Source organism: Mixophyes fleayi, chromosome 5, assembly GCF_038048845.1.
Source record: "Mixophyes fleayi isolate aMixFle1 chromosome 5, aMixFle1.hap1, whole genome shotgun sequence".
Taxonomy (NCBI): domain Eukaryota; kingdom Metazoa; phylum Chordata; class Amphibia; order Anura; family Limnodynastidae; genus Mixophyes; species Mixophyes fleayi.
Genome location: NC_134406.1, coordinates 271,695,549 through 271,717,689, shown reverse-complemented (window position 1 = coordinate 271,717,689; position 22,141 = coordinate 271,695,549). Strand labels below are relative to the sequence as shown.

At 41.0% G+C, this 22,141-nt stretch overlaps 1 protein-coding gene across 1 annotated transcript in view; it reads right to left on the bottom strand.

Moving 5' to 3' along the window:
• Positions 1-22,141, bottom strand: part of LOC142159335 (obscurin-like) — a 54,258-nt gene that overhangs the window by 29,225 nt on the left and 2,892 nt on the right. The window contains exons 4-10 of the mRNA XM_075214136.1: positions 19,846-20,046; positions 17,782-17,842; positions 13,079-13,156; positions 12,023-12,195; positions 10,375-10,401; positions 3,972-4,124; positions 2,583-2,628 (exon numbers count right to left, since the gene is read on the bottom strand). Coding sequence (XP_075070237.1) covers positions 2,583-2,628; positions 3,972-4,124; positions 10,375-10,401; positions 12,023-12,195; positions 13,079-13,156; positions 17,782-17,842; positions 19,846-20,046 — 739 coding nt within the window. The remainder of the gene's footprint in view (positions 1-2,582; positions 2,629-3,971; positions 4,125-10,374; positions 10,402-12,022; positions 12,196-13,078; positions 13,157-17,781; positions 17,843-19,845; positions 20,047-22,141) is intronic.

The window sequence follows — 22,141 nt, the reverse complement described above, 5'->3', positions numbered from 1 at the left end:
GATATTTCAGAGTGTGGATAATTCTACGTTGTGTGAGTGAGAAGCTGCAGTGTGAATGTTTTACTGTCTATAATTCTTGTTGTTTTATTTTAGTAATAAAAAGAAACTATCGCACTAATTGTAGGGAGCTGAGTCCCCATCTGGACTCCATGTCAAAGGAATATTTTTTTTCTTTTGCAATATCTTATATTTTTATGTTCAGTATTTATATATGCAGTCAGATGCTGGTTGCTCCGGGTGCAATCTTACACTTAATTATCATAGAAATGGAAGGAGAAAAAAGAGAAAGGAGTTTGCTAATAAGATGCACTATCAGCTCCAATTATATACATTTAAGGGATCATCTCATATTAAAATATAACTTTTATTAAATTAAATAAAATAGGCGAAATATAAAGTCAAATGCTGTGCATACACAGTGGTCAAGATATAACTGCTGTCTGCACCAACAATCTTCTATATTAATATAAGGACTTATGGCAGAGATATGGAGAGATATATTAGTTGCCCTGATAACCTTTATTAAATGTGAATATCCACAGGTTTAGCAACACTGTGGGCTAGATTTACTAAACTGCGGGTTTGGAAAATTGGAGTTGTTGCCTACAGCAACCAATCAGATTCTAGCTTTCATTTATTTAGTGCATTCTACAAATTGACAGCTAGAATCTGATTGGTTGCTATAGGCAACACCTCCACTTGTTCAAACCCGCAGTTTAGTAAATATACCCCTATGTGTTAAAATGTCTAAAGTAATTTCTCTCCACTATAGAGATATATAAGTTGCCCTGATAACCTTTGTTATATATAAATATCTGTATGTTAGCAATACTACATGTTAGAATATCTACAGTAATTCCTTTCTACTAGAGCAAATACACTCAAAGTGTTAATCCCTTGAGCTGTCCCGATGTGAGATCACAACCATGCCTAAAGATACAGGGAGTGTATTGCTGTCTGCTTAGATATTAACTCCAAACTAAATGTGGGTTTATTGGAGCAATATTATTATTGTATAGTAGCTGCCTAGTAAATCAAGATTAACGGTGCAGACAGTGAGAACGCTGAAGCGCGTTTCGCTTAGATCTGCTTAGGCTGTGGCATTTCGCTTATTTAATTTAATTTAATAAAAGTTATATTTTAATTTTGAGATGATCCCTAAAATGTATATAATTAAAGGTGATAGAGCATCTTATTAGCAAACTTCTTTTTTCATTTTTCTCTTCCCATTTCTGTTTTTATTTTTGTGTCTAAGAAATAAAACATGTGGGCAGGTCTATGGAACCCGCTGGACTTGTGAAAGGTGCTGTAACCCATAATAACCAGTAAACTGTTTTAATTTTCCAACCTATGATAAGAATACATCAATAGCCATCAAACCCCTGAAGATAGAGATGGAATAGCTGCTTGATGACTACAGCGGTTCTTCAGACAAACTAACACATGTTTACGGAAATTACTGTGCATCTACATGTGGGAAGTAACAATACCACCTAAACATCCTTCCTGCCTGGTATTAGTTGTTCTGGTACATACCATTAAGAAGCTTCACTTGATATGTTTCAGAGTTTTTGAGAGCAAATTGGTTAGGGCCATTTATCTAAGTGGAACTTCAGGTTGTCTGGCTTCTGATTTCCTATGCGGATTTGAGGTTATAAAATAACGGCTGTGACAGAAGCAGAGATAAAAGTGTTTCCCTCCACTGAGCGATGAGTATAACATCGAGCAGCTATATGCCAGTCCGGTGGGCATGGTATTCTCTGCTTCCAGATGCAGGGAGCTTAGGGAGTGATTTATTGTTGTACATAAAAGTTTCCCTTTATGTATGCACAAATATGCCTCTGCACATTTATGTATCCACGTCTAGATACATGTAACCTTAACTCTAGCTTATTGATGTATGGAGAAAATATACGGCCATCAGCAGTAGCAGCTTGAAAACGTGCAAATGCAGAAATTACGCCTGGTCAGGAATGTACTGAAATGAGCTTGTAACCAAAACAAGACGCATCTACATAATTAACTAGCGTCTACATGTCCTTACTATACTTGCACTTTAATGGCCTTGATTTTGATTCCAGCGCAAGGACGGGCAAGTATCAGATGTGAGCAGCGCAAAACAGCAACGCAAGTCCAAATGATTTTACATGTAGCCCAAAATTACACAGCGCAATTGCACTTGTGTCCAATGCTAAATCACCCTACCCCCCTTAGTGCCATAGCTCCCAACACCCCATTTTAGGACGACATGTCTGACTAAATATTTTGAGCACACAAAAGCCGCTGAGATCCCTGATTGTAGATGGCGCTGACGGCTGCACGGTTCGGTAGTTCTCTGGCTTTAGCTAACAGCTTGTGTTAGCATTATTAGTATTATTACTCCGAGAGAAGTAACACTGCAGCTATTCAGGATAATTCACAGATTTATAGACACTGAAGACAAGTATCCCGGGATTTGGGGAAACGCCTAATAAATAATGAATGGAATTATTATTGGGGGTAAGTGTATTACAAAGAGTTTATCAATGTCACAGCAGCAAAGACTTTGTAGCTGAAATAACGCAAACAAAGCAGGAACTTACCGCAAACCATTTATGCTGGATACAATCTGTGGCACTGGGCCGTGCGCTGACAATAGGGAAAGACAAGAGAAACGGTATAGTATTAAAATAAGCACTTTATGGGACTCAGATAGAGGTAGATGAACATTCATCCAGAACATACGGTGGGATAAGACGCACGCAAAGAAAATGTATTTACATGTATGTGTTGAGTCAGACGCATTTCAACAATAACGTTTGCCCCAAGCATACGTCAGACATACAAGTGGGTATGATTACACTCCGCGGTAGCATGAAGATGGCGTACAGATGTAACAATGCTAGCAGTAGAGGTTACACTATGTCTACACAATATAATTCTGTAATGAAGTGTCAACAGAGAGCAGTGTCTTGACTGTGTTATTAAGGGGCATATTTAATAAAGCACGATAGTGCTTTTAACGGATAATTAAGGTCCCACAGTGTCCTCCGCAAATTTATTAAGGGTGCATCGACAGCAGATATCATGGATATCTGCTGCTTTGCACTCCTCTTCGTTTTTGGGAGCAGTCACCATTCAACAGAATGGTGACTGCTCCTGGCCGCAATCTAACAAGTCCCGAAAAAACATTTTTTTCGGGAACAGCTGAAGCTGGCGTACATGAGGAAATCTAATGCTGTCAGCTCTGCTCCGGAGAGCAGAGCTGGACAGCGCATGTGTGGAGGGATCACATGATCCCTCCCTGTCACTCACAGCTCTCTCTCTGCAATGATAGTTGCAGAGACAGAGAGGGGATCTGTGTGCGCATGTCCAGTTCTTGGAACTGGACATGCGCAATTGAAGAGTAAGGAGAAGACCCGAAGACAGCGCTTCCGAAGAGGCAGGTAAGTATGATTTTTTTTTTCACAGAAACAGCAGATTATCGGGACTGCTGTTTCTGTACTCCGGTTTTGATAAATTTGAGAAATGAATCAATACTTATCCGTCCGATAAGGATTGATAACCATTTCTCTATTTCAACGTTAAATGATAAATGTGCCCCTTAGACATTTGAAAGGTGGATGCTCCATTGAAAATTCAATTAAATACAAACACAAAAACAAAATGCAAATCAAATTAAATACAAACATCCTTAAAAATCTAACGGGAAAGGTCACTTAAGTGATACGAATAGACATCCATGAATTGATATAATAGATAGCCAAAATGCTAATGTTTTAAGTACTACCACCTGGAGTGATCAATACATAATCAACCAATCAGGAGAAGATAGATAGAGCCACTGAGGGTCATCATCATTGCGTATTGTCCACTACACGAAAACGAAACACAGCTAAACCCTCTTCCTGCTATAAAAACATGATATAAGCAGTAAGGTAGAACGTGTGACCTTCAGTCTCCGGATGGGCGAACACATAAAACAGACTTACTCCGGGGACATCTGGATGGTCAGTTTCATGAAGTCCTTGGCGTTGGCGCTCAGCTGGGTGAACCCTGGGCAGCTCCAGCTGATCTTACCCTGCTGTACGTTGAGTAAGGTCTCTCTGTCGTTCTGTCCAGCGAACGGGGAGACGCTGACCAAGCTGCGAGAGGGAACGATACAGAAAGTGATCTTATCCATGATCTATAGTCACAGGGTCCCCAGCAAGTCATCTATTTCAACATCTTACCCAGCAAAGGGGCAAGAGGTACCCTCAGCAGTGAGAAATCACTAGGGGCCATTCACTAGGGGCCATTCACTAGGGGCCATTCACTAAGCGCCAGTCACTAACAAAGTGAAAACATGCAAAACTACAAAAGGCCAGAACGTCCAATCAGACATTTAATTTTATTGTCTAATGTGTAATAATGAAAGCTAACTGCTGGTTGGTTGCTGAGAAACACTCCACATTTCTACTTTTTAGTAAATCCACATTTAGTCCATTTACTGCATCATTTATGACACAGTGGATATATTTAGAAGAACCTTTGAATGCAATAAAATATTGGAATTATTTGATATATAACATTATTTCCTTTAAAAATAAAAACAGGGCTGACCCTTAAATCTGCCCTGTGATCAGTCCATAAAAATTAGGGATGTGCACCGGCGACTTTTGAGGTCTCGTGTTTTGTGTTTTGGATCCGGATTTTCGTTATTTTTGAGGTTCGGATTTGTCTCGCAAAACACTTGACGAAAGGTCTCGGTTCGGATTTAAGGTATTGGATTCGGATTTTTTTTGAAAAAAACATAAAAAGTTTAAAAATCAAGTTTTTGGGCTTATTTTCACTCCTAGGCTATTATTAACCTCAATAACATTCAATAACAAGCATTTCCACTAATTTACAGTGTATTCTGAACACCTCACAATATAGTTATTAGTCCAAAACGTTGCAACAAGGTATCTTTCTGGACTGCGTAGAGGAGTGGGTCACCACAATATATTAAAAACCCTGAACTTTTATGATTCGCACCAATAATTGTACCTGGACTGCGTAGAGGAGTGGGTCACCACAATATATATTAAAAACCCTGAACTTTTATGAATCGCACCAATAAATGTACCTGGACTGCGTAGAGGAGTGGGTCACCACAATATATATTAAAAACCCTGAACTTTTATGAATCGCACCAATAAATGTACCTGGACTGCGTAGAGGAGTGGGTCACCACAATATATTAAAAACCCTGAACTTGTATGATTCGCACCAATAATTGTACCTGGACTGCGTAGAGGAGTGGGTCACCACAATATCTTAAAAACCCTGAACTTTTATGATTCGCACCAATAATTGTACCTGGACTGCGTAGAGGAGTGGGTCACCACAATATCTTAAAAACCCTGAACTTTTATGATTCGCACCAATAATTGTACCTGGACTGCGTAGAGGAGTGGGTCACCACAATATCTTAAAAACCCTGAACTTTTATGATTCGCACCAATAAATGTACCTGGACTGCGTAGAGGAGTGGGTCACCACAATATATATTAAAAACCCTGAACTTTTATGAATCGCACCAATAAATGTACCTGGACTGCGTAGAGGAGTGGGTCACCACAATATATTAAAAACCCTGAACTTTTATGATTCGCACCAATAATTGGACCTGGACTGCGTAGAGGAGTGGGTCACCACAATATATATTAAAAACCCTGAACTTTTATGAATCGCACCAATAATTGTACCTGGACTGCGTAGAGGAGTGGGTCACCACAATATCTTAAAAACCCTGAACTTTTATGATTCGCACCAATAATTGTACCTGGACTGCGTAGAGGAGTGGGTCACCACAATATCTTAAAAACCCTGAACTTTTATGATTCGCACCAATAAATGTACCTGGACTGCGTAGAGGAGTGGGTCACCACAATATATATTAAAAACCCTGAACTTTTATGAATCGCACCAATAAATGTACCTGGACTGCGTAGAGGAGTGGGTCACCACAATATATTAAAAACCCTGAACTTTTATGATTCGCACCAATAATTGGACCTGGACTGCGTAGAGGAGTGGGTCACCACAATATATATTAAAAACCCTGAACTTTTATGAATCGCACCAATAATTGTACCTGGACTGCGTAGAGGAGTGGGTCACCACAATATCTTAAAAACCCTGAACTTTTATGATTCGCACCAATAATTGTACCTGGACTGCGTAGAGGAGTGGGTCACCACAATATATATTAAAAACCCTGAACTTTTATGAATCGCACCAATAAATGTACCTGGACTGCGTAGAGGAGTGGGTCACCACAATATATTAAAAACCCTGAACTTTTATGATTCGCACCAATAATTGGACCTGGACTGCGTAGAGGAGTGGGTCACCACAATATATATTAAAAACCCTGAACTTTTATGAATCGCACCAATAAATGTACCTGGACTGCGTAGAGGAGTGGGTCACCACAATATATATTAAAAACCCTGAACTTTTATGAATCGCACCAATAAATGTACCTGGACTGCGTAGAGGAGTGGGTCACCACAATATATTAAAAACCCTGAACTTTTATGATTCGCACCAATAATTGGACCTGGACTGCGTAGAGGAGTGGGTCACCACAATATATTAAAAACCCTGAACTTTTATGATTCGCACCAATAATTGTACCTGGACTGCGTAGAGGAGTGGGTCACCACAATATCTTAAAAACCCTGAACTTTTATGATTCGCACCAATAATTGTACCTGGACTGCGTAGAGGAGTGGGTCACCACAATATATTAAAAACCCTGAACTTTTATGATTCGCACCAATAATTGTACCTGGACTGCGTAGAGGAGTGGGCACTGGGCACCACAATAAAATATATAAAAAACCTTCAACAGATCTGCATTACACTACACATACGGCTGCTCCTCCATCCTCTCCATCATATACATGTTGGAGTTTTAGCGTGTGACAACCTCTTGTTTTTGATAATGTCAGTGCATTTTGAATATTTTTCAATTTGCCCCACACCACTGAATGTACTTTATCTATGATACGCAATACGCATCTATCTATCTTGACTGCGTAGTGTGGTGGCCCCGGTACACAATTTGGTACCGAGGCCACAATATAATTAAAAAACCCTCCACGTGTCTGAATTCCACCAAACAAGTATCTGGACTGCATAGTGGGGTGGCCCCGGTACCCAATTTGATACCGGGGCCACAATACCTCCTCCAAACATGGTACAGACAATTCATCATTGAGAGACCCCAGGCAGACAGGGTCGAAGTGTTATTGTTTGACTTTGTAAACCCAAAAAAATGTCCCTGTTGCACATAGTCGTGCAATGAAGACTGACTTTTTCATTTAAAGGCACGATCTTTAAAGTGTAGTGTTTGTAAGTCTAAGTCATATTATACTTTTGGTAAAATTGGTTTATTTTGTTCCTCTTTATGGTAATTAATTAGTAATAGAATTAAAGTAGGAAATAGAATTAAAGTATGAAATAGAATTAAAGTAGGAAATAGAGTGGTATAGAGTTGTAGTGTGGTATAGATAGAGTGGTCCACACAATATAATAATAAAACCCTCAACTGGTCTGAATTCCACCAAACAAGTATCTTGACTGCGTAGTGGGGTGGCCCCGGTACACAATTTGGTACCGAGGCCACAATATAATTAAAAAACCCTCCACGTGTCTGAATTCCACCAAACAAGTATCTGGACTGCATAGTGGGGTGGCCCCGGTACCCAATTTGGTACCGGGGACACAATACCTCCATCAACCCTCTAAATCCCACTCCACTGATGGCGGACACCGGGCGCACGTCTAACACCAACATTGCAGTTACAGCCGCAGTTATACGCTTTGCAATAGGGTGACTACTATCGTATTTGGTGGTCATGGCAAACGACTGTTGGACGGTCAATTGTTTTGTGAAAGACTTAGCGGTCTTACGACTTCCCCTCTGGGAAGATGACCGACTAACAGCAGCAACAGCAGCAGTGGCAGTAGTAGGCGTACCGCTGCAGGATTCCTCGGATGAATCCCGTATTGAGGAGGACTCAGTCTGGCTGCTGACTTGGGCTGCAGGACTGAATCTGATGGAGATTGTGGAGGAAGTTGACGAGGAGGGTGTTGCTGGTGTGTATCCAACTGGACCACGGGATTTAGGTGTCCCTGTACCGATGAGGGTCCTAGCCCCAGTTCCTGAACTAACCACTGAACTATGAAGGTTATTCAGGTGACGTATAAGGGAGGATGTTCCTAGGTGGGCAAGATCCTTACCCCTGCTTATTTGAGCTTTACATAAGCTACATATTGCCATACATTGGTTGTCTGGATTTGGATAAAAATAACTCCAGACCGAAGAGGTGCATTTTTTGGTCTTCTGACCAGGCATGACGATGGGCTTTTTCATCCCATGGACATCAGCTGTTTCCCCCCCTGGTGCCTCATTTACAATAACCACATCACCATCCTCATCATCAAGTTCCTCCACAGCGCCAGCTACATCATCAATAGCCTCCTCCCGAGCCACCTCTTCCCGTACAGTGATGGGAAGGTCAGGCTTGACAACCACCAACACCCTTGGACTCGCCTTGGGGATTTGTGATAATTTCTCTTTAGAAGGCAGAGTTGTTTGCTGTTTTGTTGCTGACAGCATAACTCTCTTCAATTTTTTGTAGGGGGGGGGAGGAGGAGGAGGGCTAAGATCCGTGGGTGAAGCTGAACCACTAGTCATGAACACGGGCCAGGGCCTAAGCCGTTCCTTGCCACTCCGTGTCGTAAATGGCATATTGGCAACTTTACGTTTCTCCTCAGATGATTTTAAGTTTCTCTTTTTGCTACTTTTTCTTAACTTGGGCTTTTTGGATTTTACATGCCCGGTACTACGAGATTGGGCATCGGGCTTGGAAGACGACGTTGATGGCATTTCATCGTCTATGTCATGACTAGTGGCAGCAGCTTCAGCATTAGGAGGAAGTGGGTCTTGATCTTTCCCTACTTTATCCTCCAAATTTTTGGTCTCCATTATATGTAGCACAAGATACTGCAGAATGTGTGAACTTGGTAATATTGCAGTACCAATGGACTTATACTGCTGGATTGGTTTTGCAAATTTGGTTATAATTATTATATATTTTTTTTTTTTTACATTTTTTATTTTTTTTTACTTTTTTTTTATTTTTAAAAAACTTGGGAATAGTGGGGAAATAACTATGCCCTTAGAAGCACAGAGCACAGGACACAGCACCACTGGACTGAACAGGACACGGCACAGGACCCAGCAGCACTACGGAACTCAGCAGGACAGAGCACAGGACACAGCACCACTGGACTGATACTGCAGAATGTGTAAACTTTGTAATATTGCAGTACCACTGGACTTTTACTGCTGAATGTGTGAACTTGGTAATATTGCAGTACCAATGGGCTTATACTGCAGGATTGGTTGTGCACATTTTGTGGTAATTAAAAAATATTAAAGTAGTTTTTGGTATTTTTTAAAAAAACTTTTTTTTATTTTTTTAAACACAGGGGAATATTGGGGAAATAACTATGCCCTTAGAAGCACAGAGCACAGGACACAGCACCACTGGACTGAACAGGACACAGCACAGGACCCAGCAGCACCACTGACCTCAGAAGGACAGAGCACAGCACACAGCACCACTGGACTGATACTGCAGAACATAGCACAGCACAGCACAGCACAGCACAGAACTAAACAGCACAGAGGACCACCTAACACACCCTCCCTCTACCCTGATCAATGCCCGAGTGAAGATGGCGGCGACTAGCGGGGAATTTATAGGATCCGAGTATCGCGAGATCCGACAACGGGATTATGAGTCAGAGCCTCAGTTTCACTTTTGAATTTGGCGCCAATACCCGGATCTGTCTCGGATCCGACTCGGATCCGCAACGTTCGGGTGGGCTCGGATTTCATAAATCCGAGTGCGCTCATCCCTAATAAAAATCACTACATACTTTCATTTATCCCAAATAGACTTAAACTAGGACTCTGTTCCCAGCAGCCTGTTACATAGCGCCCAAAACACCTGAGTAATAGTGCAGGATAGAACTGACCACACCCCCATCTGCCCAAGCCACACCCAGATTCAACCAAAACACACCCACAATTCCATAAAACACTCCTCCAAATGAGTCCTGACCAGTTCGGTCTCCAACAGCCTCACAGGACTGTCCCAAACAGCCTGATGTTTCTGGGGTCTAAATTCCTAGAAAATATTTTTTTTTATATACAGTCTAAACTCTCTAACACACTCTCATCTTGTTAGTGAATTGACAGACTGAATTCTCATCCATACGTACTCAGCCTCCAATGTCGCTGCCCCCAGTATTGTTACTGAATACCTACATGACGGCTCAGATATTACTCACCACAAGTAGCTGATCACTCCAACAGGCCTGCAAAATAATGACATATATTCAGACTACAGGACTCATATGGACAGGGTTCATATTACAGATCTCACCCTTAGTTTACTATAGCGCTTTAATCTTAGTAATTATCCCCAAATCTACTTTAAAAGATTTGTTTGTTTGGGTGACGAGTATTTAAGTGATATTATGTTTCAGGAACAACAAGGAATATTTTTGAACATCTCTGTTTACTGGAAAACTTTTAGCATCAAATAATATTATTCAAATAAAAGCAAATCAAGGATATTACTCCTTGTACATATAAGTAGACATGAAGTAATTTGTATTTTATACATTAAATTTAGGTGTCTCCTCCCCCATCTACACCATCCATTGCCCCCATACCCATATATATATATATATATATATATATATATATCTCATCATCATCATCATCTATTTATTTAAATAGCGCCACTAATTCCACAGCGCTGTAACGAGAACTCACTCACATCAGTCCCTGCCCCATTGGAGCTTACAATATTAATCCCCTAACACACACACACACACACACACACACACACAGACTAAAGGCGATTTAACCTATCAGTATATTTTTGGACTGTGGGAGGAAACCGGAGCACCCGGAGGAAACCCACGCAAACAGGGGGAGAACATACAAACACCTCACAGATAAGGCCATGGTCGGGAATCGAACTCATGACCCCAGTGCTGTGAGGCTGTGAGGCAGAAGTGCTAACCACTGAGCCACTATATATATATATATATATACCTATAACGCTCGCTCACCAGCTACACTGCGCACCTCCTCCTCCTTGGGCTCTCTGCCCGGGTGGGGTACAAATGTGCGAACAACTAAATTCCGCCAACAGTTTGAACGTCATGAAAATAGAGACTTCTCTAATTACCGACATGGAGGAAATCAGACTTCTTGAAACAGTTTCATAGAAGAATTCCGACAAAGGAACATACCGGCACTGAGATTTACGTCCCTTAAAATGGCCACAGTTACATCGCTGCTATTAAGGGGCCAATGCAAGGACTTGGTGCCTGTATAATGTACAACCCTTCACAACAAACATTACGCCCAGGCAAAGGTTAACGGTCTGAACGGAATAATAAAGATTAATATTCTACCAATCAGTTTTACACTAACATACTACACTAGACAAGTGGGTCAGTGTCGCGGAAGGTAGAAGAACCATCATTATAGTTTATGATATATTGTTTTGCAATTAAACTGCCTCAATTCTTAGCAATGCAAATATTAAAAAACACCTATATGAAAAAATATTAGAATTGTCACATATTCCATTGTAAAGGGTCACAAAACTTAAAATCCAAGTTGGCTTATGTCAATGAGTTAATAATGACATTCACAAATGTATATGTAAACGTTTTAGGAACTTATACGAACTGAAAGTAATTGCAATAACGTTGTGACTGTGTGGGGGGGCAGCCAGTTTTTCTCCAATTCACAGCATACTTCCTGTCTCAACTCGATACCTCAATATAGCAATGCCAGTTCTGTCAATGAATGGGGTCCTTTACATATATATTTGTAAGTGTTATCAGTAATTTGTTTATATAAGGCAACTTGTGATACAAAATGCAACTCTTTAAACACACAGAAACTATATATTACCAGATATCAGAAGATTTAGACACAGGGGCCTGGCAGGCGATTTCTGGAGGTACAAACTCCGGAGATCCGTACTGGCTGTATTGATATTCCGATGTAATTATTTTCTGGGCAAATCCGAAGTCACATAATTTGATCTCCTCTTTATCAGATTTAGAAATTAGAATATTTGATGGCTGTGAAAATAGAACTGAGATGTAGCTATATTGATACATGTGATACTTGTGATACATGTGAGAGTAGTGACAGCAGAAAATGCAGCACTCTCCAGTTACAAAAGTCTAGTACTCATAAAATCTGCGTGGTGCAGCTCCAGCTTTTCCCCCATGACGTTCCCAATTATGCACATGAAGAGTTTGTGGGGGAGGGGCACTGACAACAGTGTCAGTATGAAAAAGATCTGTATTACTAGGAGAGAGGAGCGCAGAGAGCTGGACCATTGGCGTACTGGTCATATTGGGGTTAAGCCGCATTGACGATACATAGAGCTTTGTATTTTATCTTGTTCTAGAGAACGTCACCCAAAACAACATTTTTAGCTTTGTGTAGAGCTACCCTGTAAACAAGCAGTCACTGCAGGGTTTTTGGAAATGATCCACACCTGGAGTTTTAGGTAAGAAGACCCAGAGATGGCATTTTAGTTTGCAATTGTTTTTACACAGAGATTAATTAGTAAAATGTAATTATTGAGGCGTTACATGAACAGTTAAAGTATCAGAGCAGCATAGTCTGGTTCCTACCAAGGCAACTTGTAGTTTAGAGGCACTAAATGAGGTCCCACATTATTAGATTATATATGATTAGTGTAGGTCACCTTGACGTGGTAGATGGACATCCGCAGTTTGATCAAAATGTTCAATAACATTGTCAAGTTTGTTCTAGTTGTTCTATCATAGAGTTTATATAACTGCAGAGTTTAACATCTATTTGTCCTTAACTATGTATCAATATGGTCTTAGTGCTCTGGTCTCTGAGTTTTGGATTCAGTGTTGAGTTAATGTAAAAAACATTTAGCACAATAAAGCACTTATGATAGATATACTACAAATCTATACTTACCTTAATGTCCAGATGAAGGATGTTCTTGTTATGAAGATAAGCAACAGCTTCCAGTAGTTGCCTGATGTACAGCTTAACCTACACATCGGAGAATAAATATAATATATTATTTATACACTGATAATATATCCTACAGTTAGAATTATATCTGTGAATCAACCTCACCGCTCAGGTGTTGTATAATAATACAATTCCCATTTCATCAGATTCACTGTTATCTATTTACTAATTAGTGAAAAATAGACAATATTAATACATGTTTAACATTTAGGGGTATATTTACTAAACTGCGGGTTTGAAAAAGTGAAGATGCAACCAATCAGATTCTAGCTGTTATTTTGTAGAATGCACTAAGTAACTGAAAGCTAGAATCTGATTGGTTGCTATAGGCAACATCTCCACTTTTTAAACTCGCATTTTAGTAAATATATCCCTTAGTTTATAAGTTTGTAGTAAAGATTAGATCCCACCTAAGTGTCACGAGATGAGTGCTTTAGACCCACATGTTAGGAATCCTCACATTAGTTACACAAATAGTAATCAGAGTGTTCAATCCTGCATCTGGCTGCTGAAGGTCAGTTCTGTACCCCAAAAAGTGCGGACCCGCAATGATTCTCTATGTGCGCACGTGCATCTACTCATCTGCCTTCAAAGTGCCCCCCATCATTGTCATTAGGTTTGCCCCAAGAACATCAGTCTACGTCTGGCTTTGTGGATACATCTGAAAATGCGCACGGTAGAAAGAGTGAAATGTTGCTTCAGAGTCCAATCAACTATCAGTTCAGGACCCTCTTTATTCCTGTTCTTCTCCTAAAACACTGCTCCGTTATGTCCTAAATGAATCATGACAGTCAGCGGACATCGAGTCCTGGCAATTTTATGCATTTGATGATTTTTATTACATAGATCAAAGAAACCAAGAAATGCGGAAACATGCAACCGGAATGTGTAAAACGCATCACAATAAAGGTATAAGCATAGACTGTATTAAGTACTATTGCAGGGAGCAAAAAGTTATGTCCCCTCTCCTCTCTTTAATACGGTTTAAATAATCTCGTCCCGCCAAACAAAATCTAGATTTCCTTTTTGGAGCACTTATGGGCCTTATCCCCATTCAGCAACAAACACCCTGAATCTGTTCAAATCCTCCCACCATCTGGTACAAACTTGTCCCCCCCCCCACCCTCACCGCTGTCATCACCATCTTGGCCCAGCAAGTCCTTTATTTCCCTGTACAAAAAGAGTGCAACTGTGCTACAGTACGTGAGAATGTGCACTGTTATTTTCCAGTCTTACCGTTCAGAAATTACCCTAAAGGTATATTTATCAAACCTCCTTAAAATGAAAAGTGAAGGTGTTGCCTATAGCTACCAATCACATTCTAGCTGTCATTAAGATAAATGATAACTAGAATCTGATTGGCTGCTGTGGGCAACACCTTCACTTTTCCTTTTTAACCCGTTTGATAAATATACCTTTATTTGCATTGTTCCATCAAAGCCGTGACTTGAATTGCTTCCCTCTTGCAGGGTTGTATCATTTTATGTTTTCATAGTCCCTAATTTGAGAATAATCTGGAAAAGTCACTCTTCAAGTTTTCCCAGCACTTGACAATCATCAACGTTTTACTTTTACAAAATAACACCTAAACCGATACATCTTTATATATCTTTGAAGTTGCTGCTTTGTAAATTAAAACATAATCTGTGTCTTCTGCCAGTTACTGTACATGTATTGTCAGTGCAGTCACCTCATACATTGTATCACATTGTATCAGGACATTATTGTACAGAAATATAGCTGTATTACTGAAGCCCATCGGTATACACAGGTCAGATGTTGTGTGCGGCTGTACATCTGTGTATGAGCCATTGTGCAGATTTTTATGCATGAAATTCTGCAGAGACAGCTGGATTCACAAATAACCGATAATGTATCACAGATTAAGTGGGGTCATTTCTGAAACACGCAGCAATTACCACTGTCCTGCAATGGTATTTGCAGAGAATGCACATATATCCGAGGCAGGGGCAGGCTGGGCTGGGGGCAGGGCCATCTTTTCCATTGGGCACGATGGGCAGCTGCCCGGGGGCCCCATGGGCAAAGGGGCCCCATAGGCACTGCTTTTAATGAGAATAAATAGTCCTGCAAAAGGAAAAAACCTGCAAAAAAAACCTACAAGGGTCACTGAGCAAGCACATCTATCTATATATCTATATCTATATCTCTATACATCTATATATCTATATCTATATCTATATCTCTATACATCTATATCTCTATATATCTATATCTATATCTCTATACATCTATATATCTATATCTAGGGGCCCTGGTGCACTGCTTTGCCCGGGGGCCCATAATGTTGTTAAGATGGACCTGGCTGGGGGGCAGGGGGGCATCTGGGCCGGTCCCATAGTGGGCTACCTTGGGCTGGGTCACTGGGCCACTTGCATACTTTTCCCTTTAAAATGTTCTCAATAGGCTGCTCAGTCGAGTCTTGTTCCCCGGGCTAAATCTACCAGCCCTCCTCTGATTTGAGGGTGGATTCATTTGACGACAAGGTGGCACACAGTGGCGGATCCAGGGGGGGGGAGGATCGGGGCGATCGCCCCCCCTAGCAGACACTTGCTGCTGACGGCTGCACAGTATGTGCAGGTCCGTCCAGCCGTGATAGGCAGGGACAGTGTTCTGCCCGGCTGCTCTGATTGTGTTTAAAACACAATCAGAGCAGCCGGGCAGCACACTGTCCCTGCCTGTCACGGCTGGACGGACCTGCACATATTGTGCAGCTGTCGGCAGCCTAAACTGTTAGAAAGGGGCGGGGCCTAAATCGCCCCCCCTAATCGCCCCGGGTACAGTCGTTTTCTAGATCCGCCCCTGGTGACACAGCCGCATGAGTGAAGCTAATAGGCAGCCCTGAAAAGAGGGGGACCCTCCTCACATCTGCAGATTGATGCTGTAATGCGCTGAACTAATCCACATAAAATGAGATTTTATTTTACAGATCCGGATATTTAAATGATCAGCAGGGAGCAGAAGACATTACTGATCCTGCAGGGTGAAGCAACGATTGCGGCAATATCCGGTCACCCTTCCGGATCCTCCGCTCTGAGAACAGCACAGTGCGGGCCTCTCCTGTGCCCACGCTGGTCTGCCACGTGCACAGAAGACCTGACTAGACCCACACATGCTTGTAAATGTGCCAGACATGGTAAAAGATAGTCATTAACAAACAGTTACTTTCTGGTGGAAACACCCCTGTGAAATCTATTTGCGCCTAGTTTTGTGGGTTGGCGGATACATGTGAAAATGCGCATGGTCCAAAGAGTAAAAAAAAATACGCTACAAAGTCCAGACTAACTCTTCAGGATCAGTTTCTTCATTCGCGTAAAGATTTCTGTTTTTCTCCTACAATACTGCTCAGTTTATATGTGACATTAATTGTTAAGGGACATCGGGACGGTCTTTACTACAATGTGTCAACAAAATTGCACCGACATATATTTCCTCACTTGTCTCAAAATATCTCCCAACTCGACACCCACGTTCTGCACAAGATCTGCGTCTCTCATCCACTCTCATCACATCCTCCCATTCTCGGTTACAGGACGTTTTCGGGCTGCACCCACTTTGTGGAATTCCCTCCCTCGCACAGTAAGACTTTCTTCTAGTCTTCAAACCTTCAAGCGTTCTCTGAAAACCCACCTCTTCAGACAAGCTTATGATATTCCTCAACCACCATCTTAATCTCCCTAGGTTACCCTATTACCACCCTCTACACAGCTAAGACAAGACAAGACAACAACCCACTGTCCAACATTGCCACACACACAGCCCACTCAATACTTTTACCTTTGCATTCTAGCTAGTCCATTGTGCACGTGCCCTTGTGATTTAAACTCCCATTGTCCCATAGATTGTAAGCTTACGAGCTGGGCCCTCTCTGTCTGTATATATTACCCAGTATTATTATTACCTAGTATTATTAATTAGTATATTATTAATGTTTGTTACCAATTGTAAAGTGTTACGGAATTTGCTGGCGCTATAGAAATAAATGTTGATGATGATGATGAATGTGTCACTTTTGTAAGTTTGAAAGTTTGTATAATACTGTTGAATTGTAACTAGTACAGCGCATTCCCGCAGTGCAATAAGAGGTACAAAATACATTGCAATATAAGTATAGGAACGAGGCAGAATGTCAGCGACTTCAGAGTGCTGGAACATTCAGTGTATTTTGTGGACCAGAACCTTTATCTCATTTCCTGCACAATCCACCTTGGAGCAAAGTGGGCATTTTATCTGAACTTCCTCGATCCATCCAACTCCTCCAAAACAACAGTGGAATTTTCTGCAGCCCATTAACCCATTCACTCCCTCGTAAAGAAAAAAGGTTATATATATATCTACATATGTATCACCGTCATACCCGCAGTGAGGCATTCTACATTGTAAAGGACATAATGGAGCAGAGAGTTGTCTTCATAACATCCACAAACACCGCGCACTCATGTCATGGCTGGAGTTCCTACCATAATCGCCGTCAATGTGCGCAGCTGGACACTGCGGTAATGTGTGCGCACCATGCCGCTGATGACTTTAAATAATGATTCACAAAACTTAAAATGCAATACAAGAACTGTTGCTGGAAATAACTGAGAAAGTAAGACCAGTAACAGCGACGTTACAGTACTAACCTCTTTCTCCGTAAATGTATGTTTCCGATACAGACGGTCCAGAAGTTCCTCTCCGCAGCATCTGGTTTATTTAAGGATAAGAATGTCTGACAAGATACATTACATTTCCTGCAGATTAGGTGCAAAAATAATAAATTAATGGCCGTAAATTCTATGTGAGAGTCACAGGGGAATTGGTAGAAGAATCCTGACATTATTCTGTCTGTGTAGATCAGGGGTGATGAACCTCTTGTTAGTTGGGACCCTTAGTGTCAGCGTGTCACTGTCCTGGGGCTCCAGAGGAAGCGGTACCTATAGAATGTATACCATGTAGGGTAATCAGGGGACCCCAAGAGGAGACTCGGGAACCCCACTTGGGCGTGTTCTACATCATGCATTTTATAGACACACAGATAGAGCAGTGTTTATCTCCAGAGAAATTGGTCGATCTTTCTCTTATTACACCGTACCAGGGAGCTGAGTAAGTTATTTCAGACATAAACTAACTGGGATGCTCTGATTTATCCTATTCTGTACATCACACCTCTGTATCATTGTCACATACCTACTTCTCATGGCTGTGGCTGTGAATGCAGCTTGTGAATTATAAACTGATTCATCTTCGGACGCAACTTGCGTTTTAAAAAAGTTCACGGAACTGGGCCGTACGTCCAACCGTATTCAAATACAAGCGGATCTCAATACACGTTTCCATTTGTAAGTACATTCTGGTTGTACGATACGTGCCGTATGAACAATATAAAGTCACATCAGAACGCATGCAAAATATATGTTTTTTAACTAAAATTAACCACTCATAACACAATAATCATTTATAAAAATATGTGTTTTAAAAATGTTTTTTTTTACATCATATACATAAATCAGGATGATCTTAATACGTACTGCGCATACAATGCATTTGTATATTACCTCTTTCTTGCATACTTTTGTTCTGTGCTAGCTAGTGGGATACATACACTTAGTTTTTAATACAAAGACTATGCCGTGTCAGTCATCACTATCAGTCGGCACTGACACCTGCCGTGTAGCTGGTTCATACGGAAAAAAACCCGTAATTTCAAGATATCCAGACCTTAAATTGGCCACATCTGCGTTGGAACGCCCCCAACGCGCCCCTTACTGTACATTGCCTACATCCGTCCCAGGGGCAAACGCAGGGGGGTTTCCACACCACTCCGTCAGTGGGCGTGACCAGCATGCATGGGGGCGTGGCTATAATATTAGACAGTGCTTGGCTGCTCTCCAACTCTTCCTATCGTCATAATATACATGGGCAATGCTGCGTGCACTACTGTTAGGTGCACGCAGCTCTCCCTTTTCAAGCGAGATGTGTGAAGCAGGAGCAGGGTCCAGCTGCCTCAATTGTACAGAGCCCCAGGTTTGGAGGGGGGTTTCCAGGCACTAGAACCCCCCCCCCCTTTGGTTTGTCTATGTGTCCGCCCTTTCTCTCCCCCGTCATGTCATTTGCGTTCAGATATGAATTGCATGCAATTCAGTTCATTAGCGTAAAAAAGTTAATTTCTGAGCATGTACAGAGCTATTTCACGCAAGATACAGTGCGCACAGGACTTACATCTGAAGATGAATCAGGCCCATTTTCAGAATTTTCAAATCAAGGTTAAATACACTGTTCAGTGTGACTCTTAGATCTCCCTGCAGCGGTTATAAAGTAACATATTACATTCCCACCATTACAGACGGCAGAAGCTCCTCCCACATAATAAGGACAGTGTCCTGGATGGATCTGATATAGGCCTAAAGAGGAGAATGCAGTCGTATTTCTGCAGGACATGTCAGTAAGTCTGTCAGTCACTCTGTGTTTACTGTGTTAGAGAAGCTCCTCCCTCCTAACACTGCAATCTGCGGCAGAGGAGCGACAGAGAGCATGGTGGACATAATTTGCTAAAAATAAACACTCCAGCTATTTCATGTCTATTATCCAGCCCAATTATACATAGGCGTTCATGAAAACAAAATGTGATTATACATATAATAAAATAATAATGTTTCATGTTAGTGTCAATTATACTCTTTATACTGCTAGACCCAAAAGAAGGATACAGTTCCAGAATGAGAATCAGTGTTTTTTTTGTTTCAAAGGCATCCAGCAGGTGTGTGATCCGGCTATGTGACACTTCCGATAAGATATCCCGCTCCCGGTACGCCTGCTGACGAGTTTTACTTCTTAGCGGAATAAATTTGGCAGCGCATGTTGCCCCATTTCCTTTGTGCACGACGCGTTTCACAAAGCCAAAACAGCCCCTGTACATAGAAGAGCGAGAGATTTACAGGTTGTTCTCTTAGCATCACTCATTGGATTACCTACAGAGTCCTTATTCTTATATTTAAAGAGGATCTATTATCAGGTCCTATGATGTGATTTTATTTTACTTTATAACATAGTGCTTTGTGTATATGTAGTTTCTAGGGGGAGCATTTTATTTAGCTTGCTATGCTCTCTTCTGGGCAGAGCTGTACAGTATCTACATAAGGAAGAGAGGGTTACATAGGGCTCAAGGCAAAGAAAGACTTCGGGCCTGGTCCTCTTTAAGGCAATCTCCTCCGCTGCACCGACCTAGACATTGTCCTGATATCTCCCTGTACCCTGAAATGTCTTCATCAGTTCTCCTCACATGCAATAATCAGTCCCAATGTCTCCTCACCTTTTATTTATTTACATAAAGGAGTATTTTAGGAAAAAGTGAAATCAATGTAGTGGACGGTCCTAAAATGATGGCAGTTTGGACTTTGCATTGAAAGTTTTACACTTTCCAGCCTGTGCATTTCTGTCTGTACCCGCGCACTTGCAAAACATTATTACTGAGGTCGTTTTGAAAAAACGACATGAAGGCGTGAACATATGTATGCGCTAGATAGGCACACCGGCGCATTTAGGCTTAATTAAATGCACCGTTGTTCTGCATTTGTTCTGGGTAGTAAATGATTCCTGATATGTCCCTGTAGACATATCCCTTTAATAGACAATTGTCCTGGAGAATTCACTTAAATCTGATACATCCTGCGACAAAGGGAGTGGTTTGAAACTGGCCTCTAAGAGAGGAATTAGATACAACAGTGCTCCTAGTTTACAGACACACAGATGGAGGACATAAGAGATACACAGGTGGAGGACATTCCCAATTGTAAAGCGCTACGGAATTTGCTGGCGCTATATAAATAAATGTTGATGATGTTGATGATAATGACATACTGTATGTGTGACAATATAATAGTATAGAGTGATATAACTTACATATTTTGAAGTGGTCTAGAATCATCTTTTTCTGCAGCTAACTGTAAGCTGACAGGGTGTGTCTGCAGTGAGAGTAATCAAGCAGAACACTTGCAGAGAATTAATTTTTGAAAAGCAAGGTGGGGGTGTCTCCTCTCCAACAAGCTAGGGCTGTGGGAGGAGTGTAAAGTATTTAAACCTGTCTTTTTTCATTGTTCAGTGTGACCGATGCTGAATAAGATGGCTGGTGTCTAGGGAGATGGTCTCTGTTAATTTAGCTTTAAGGTCACGAGAAAGTGTGTGAAACTTTATTTTATGAGTTACTTTGCTATCCTGACAAATAAAGAAAAGTACAAAGCAAGTTGTTCGTGTGCATCACCAGAAGGGTGCCCCTGCCACAATCCAGAGACTATAAGATCATTTTTATAATTAGAACTGTATAATTACAGTACTATTAATATAAAAAGTCAGGGGTTATGTAGCTATGTACCATTGGTACCTATGACAATTTTCTGACTGATCAGTTTATGCCTCTAGAGCTGCACTAAACATCTGATACATACATCAAGCGTGAGGAAAGAAAAATGTTGAAAGCATCTGTGAACTGAAATAATTTGTAGTAATAGAAACATACAATCTGGTCCCTTGCATACAAAAGGGAAATATACAAACAAAATAATGAGATACATATTCAGGGATTTTACTGATAACACAATAATAAACATAACAAAAACATAGCAAAAAACATAACATAACATAACAAATAAACAAAAAAAAACTTTACATGTAAATGGACGTTGGAAAAGCATGAGCTGACTTTAAAACAGTAACGGGCAAATCTGCGTAACGACAATGCATCAATAAGATAGATGCCCAATTCACGGTCTTTGTCTAGATTTGTGGGATGACAGATGCTCTGTATAATGTTCAGGGTGGAAACAGTAGAAATATTTCATCACAGTCCGTTTTAATAATATTTTAGGACCTCCCCCCCCCATCATTTTTTCCCCTAAAATATTGATTTGTTTATCCTCATTTACTAATCACAAGAGTGAGGGGAAATGGGGACTGTCGTTATTACGTGTCGCTTGTGAAAACATTGATATCTTGGCCAACAAATCCTGC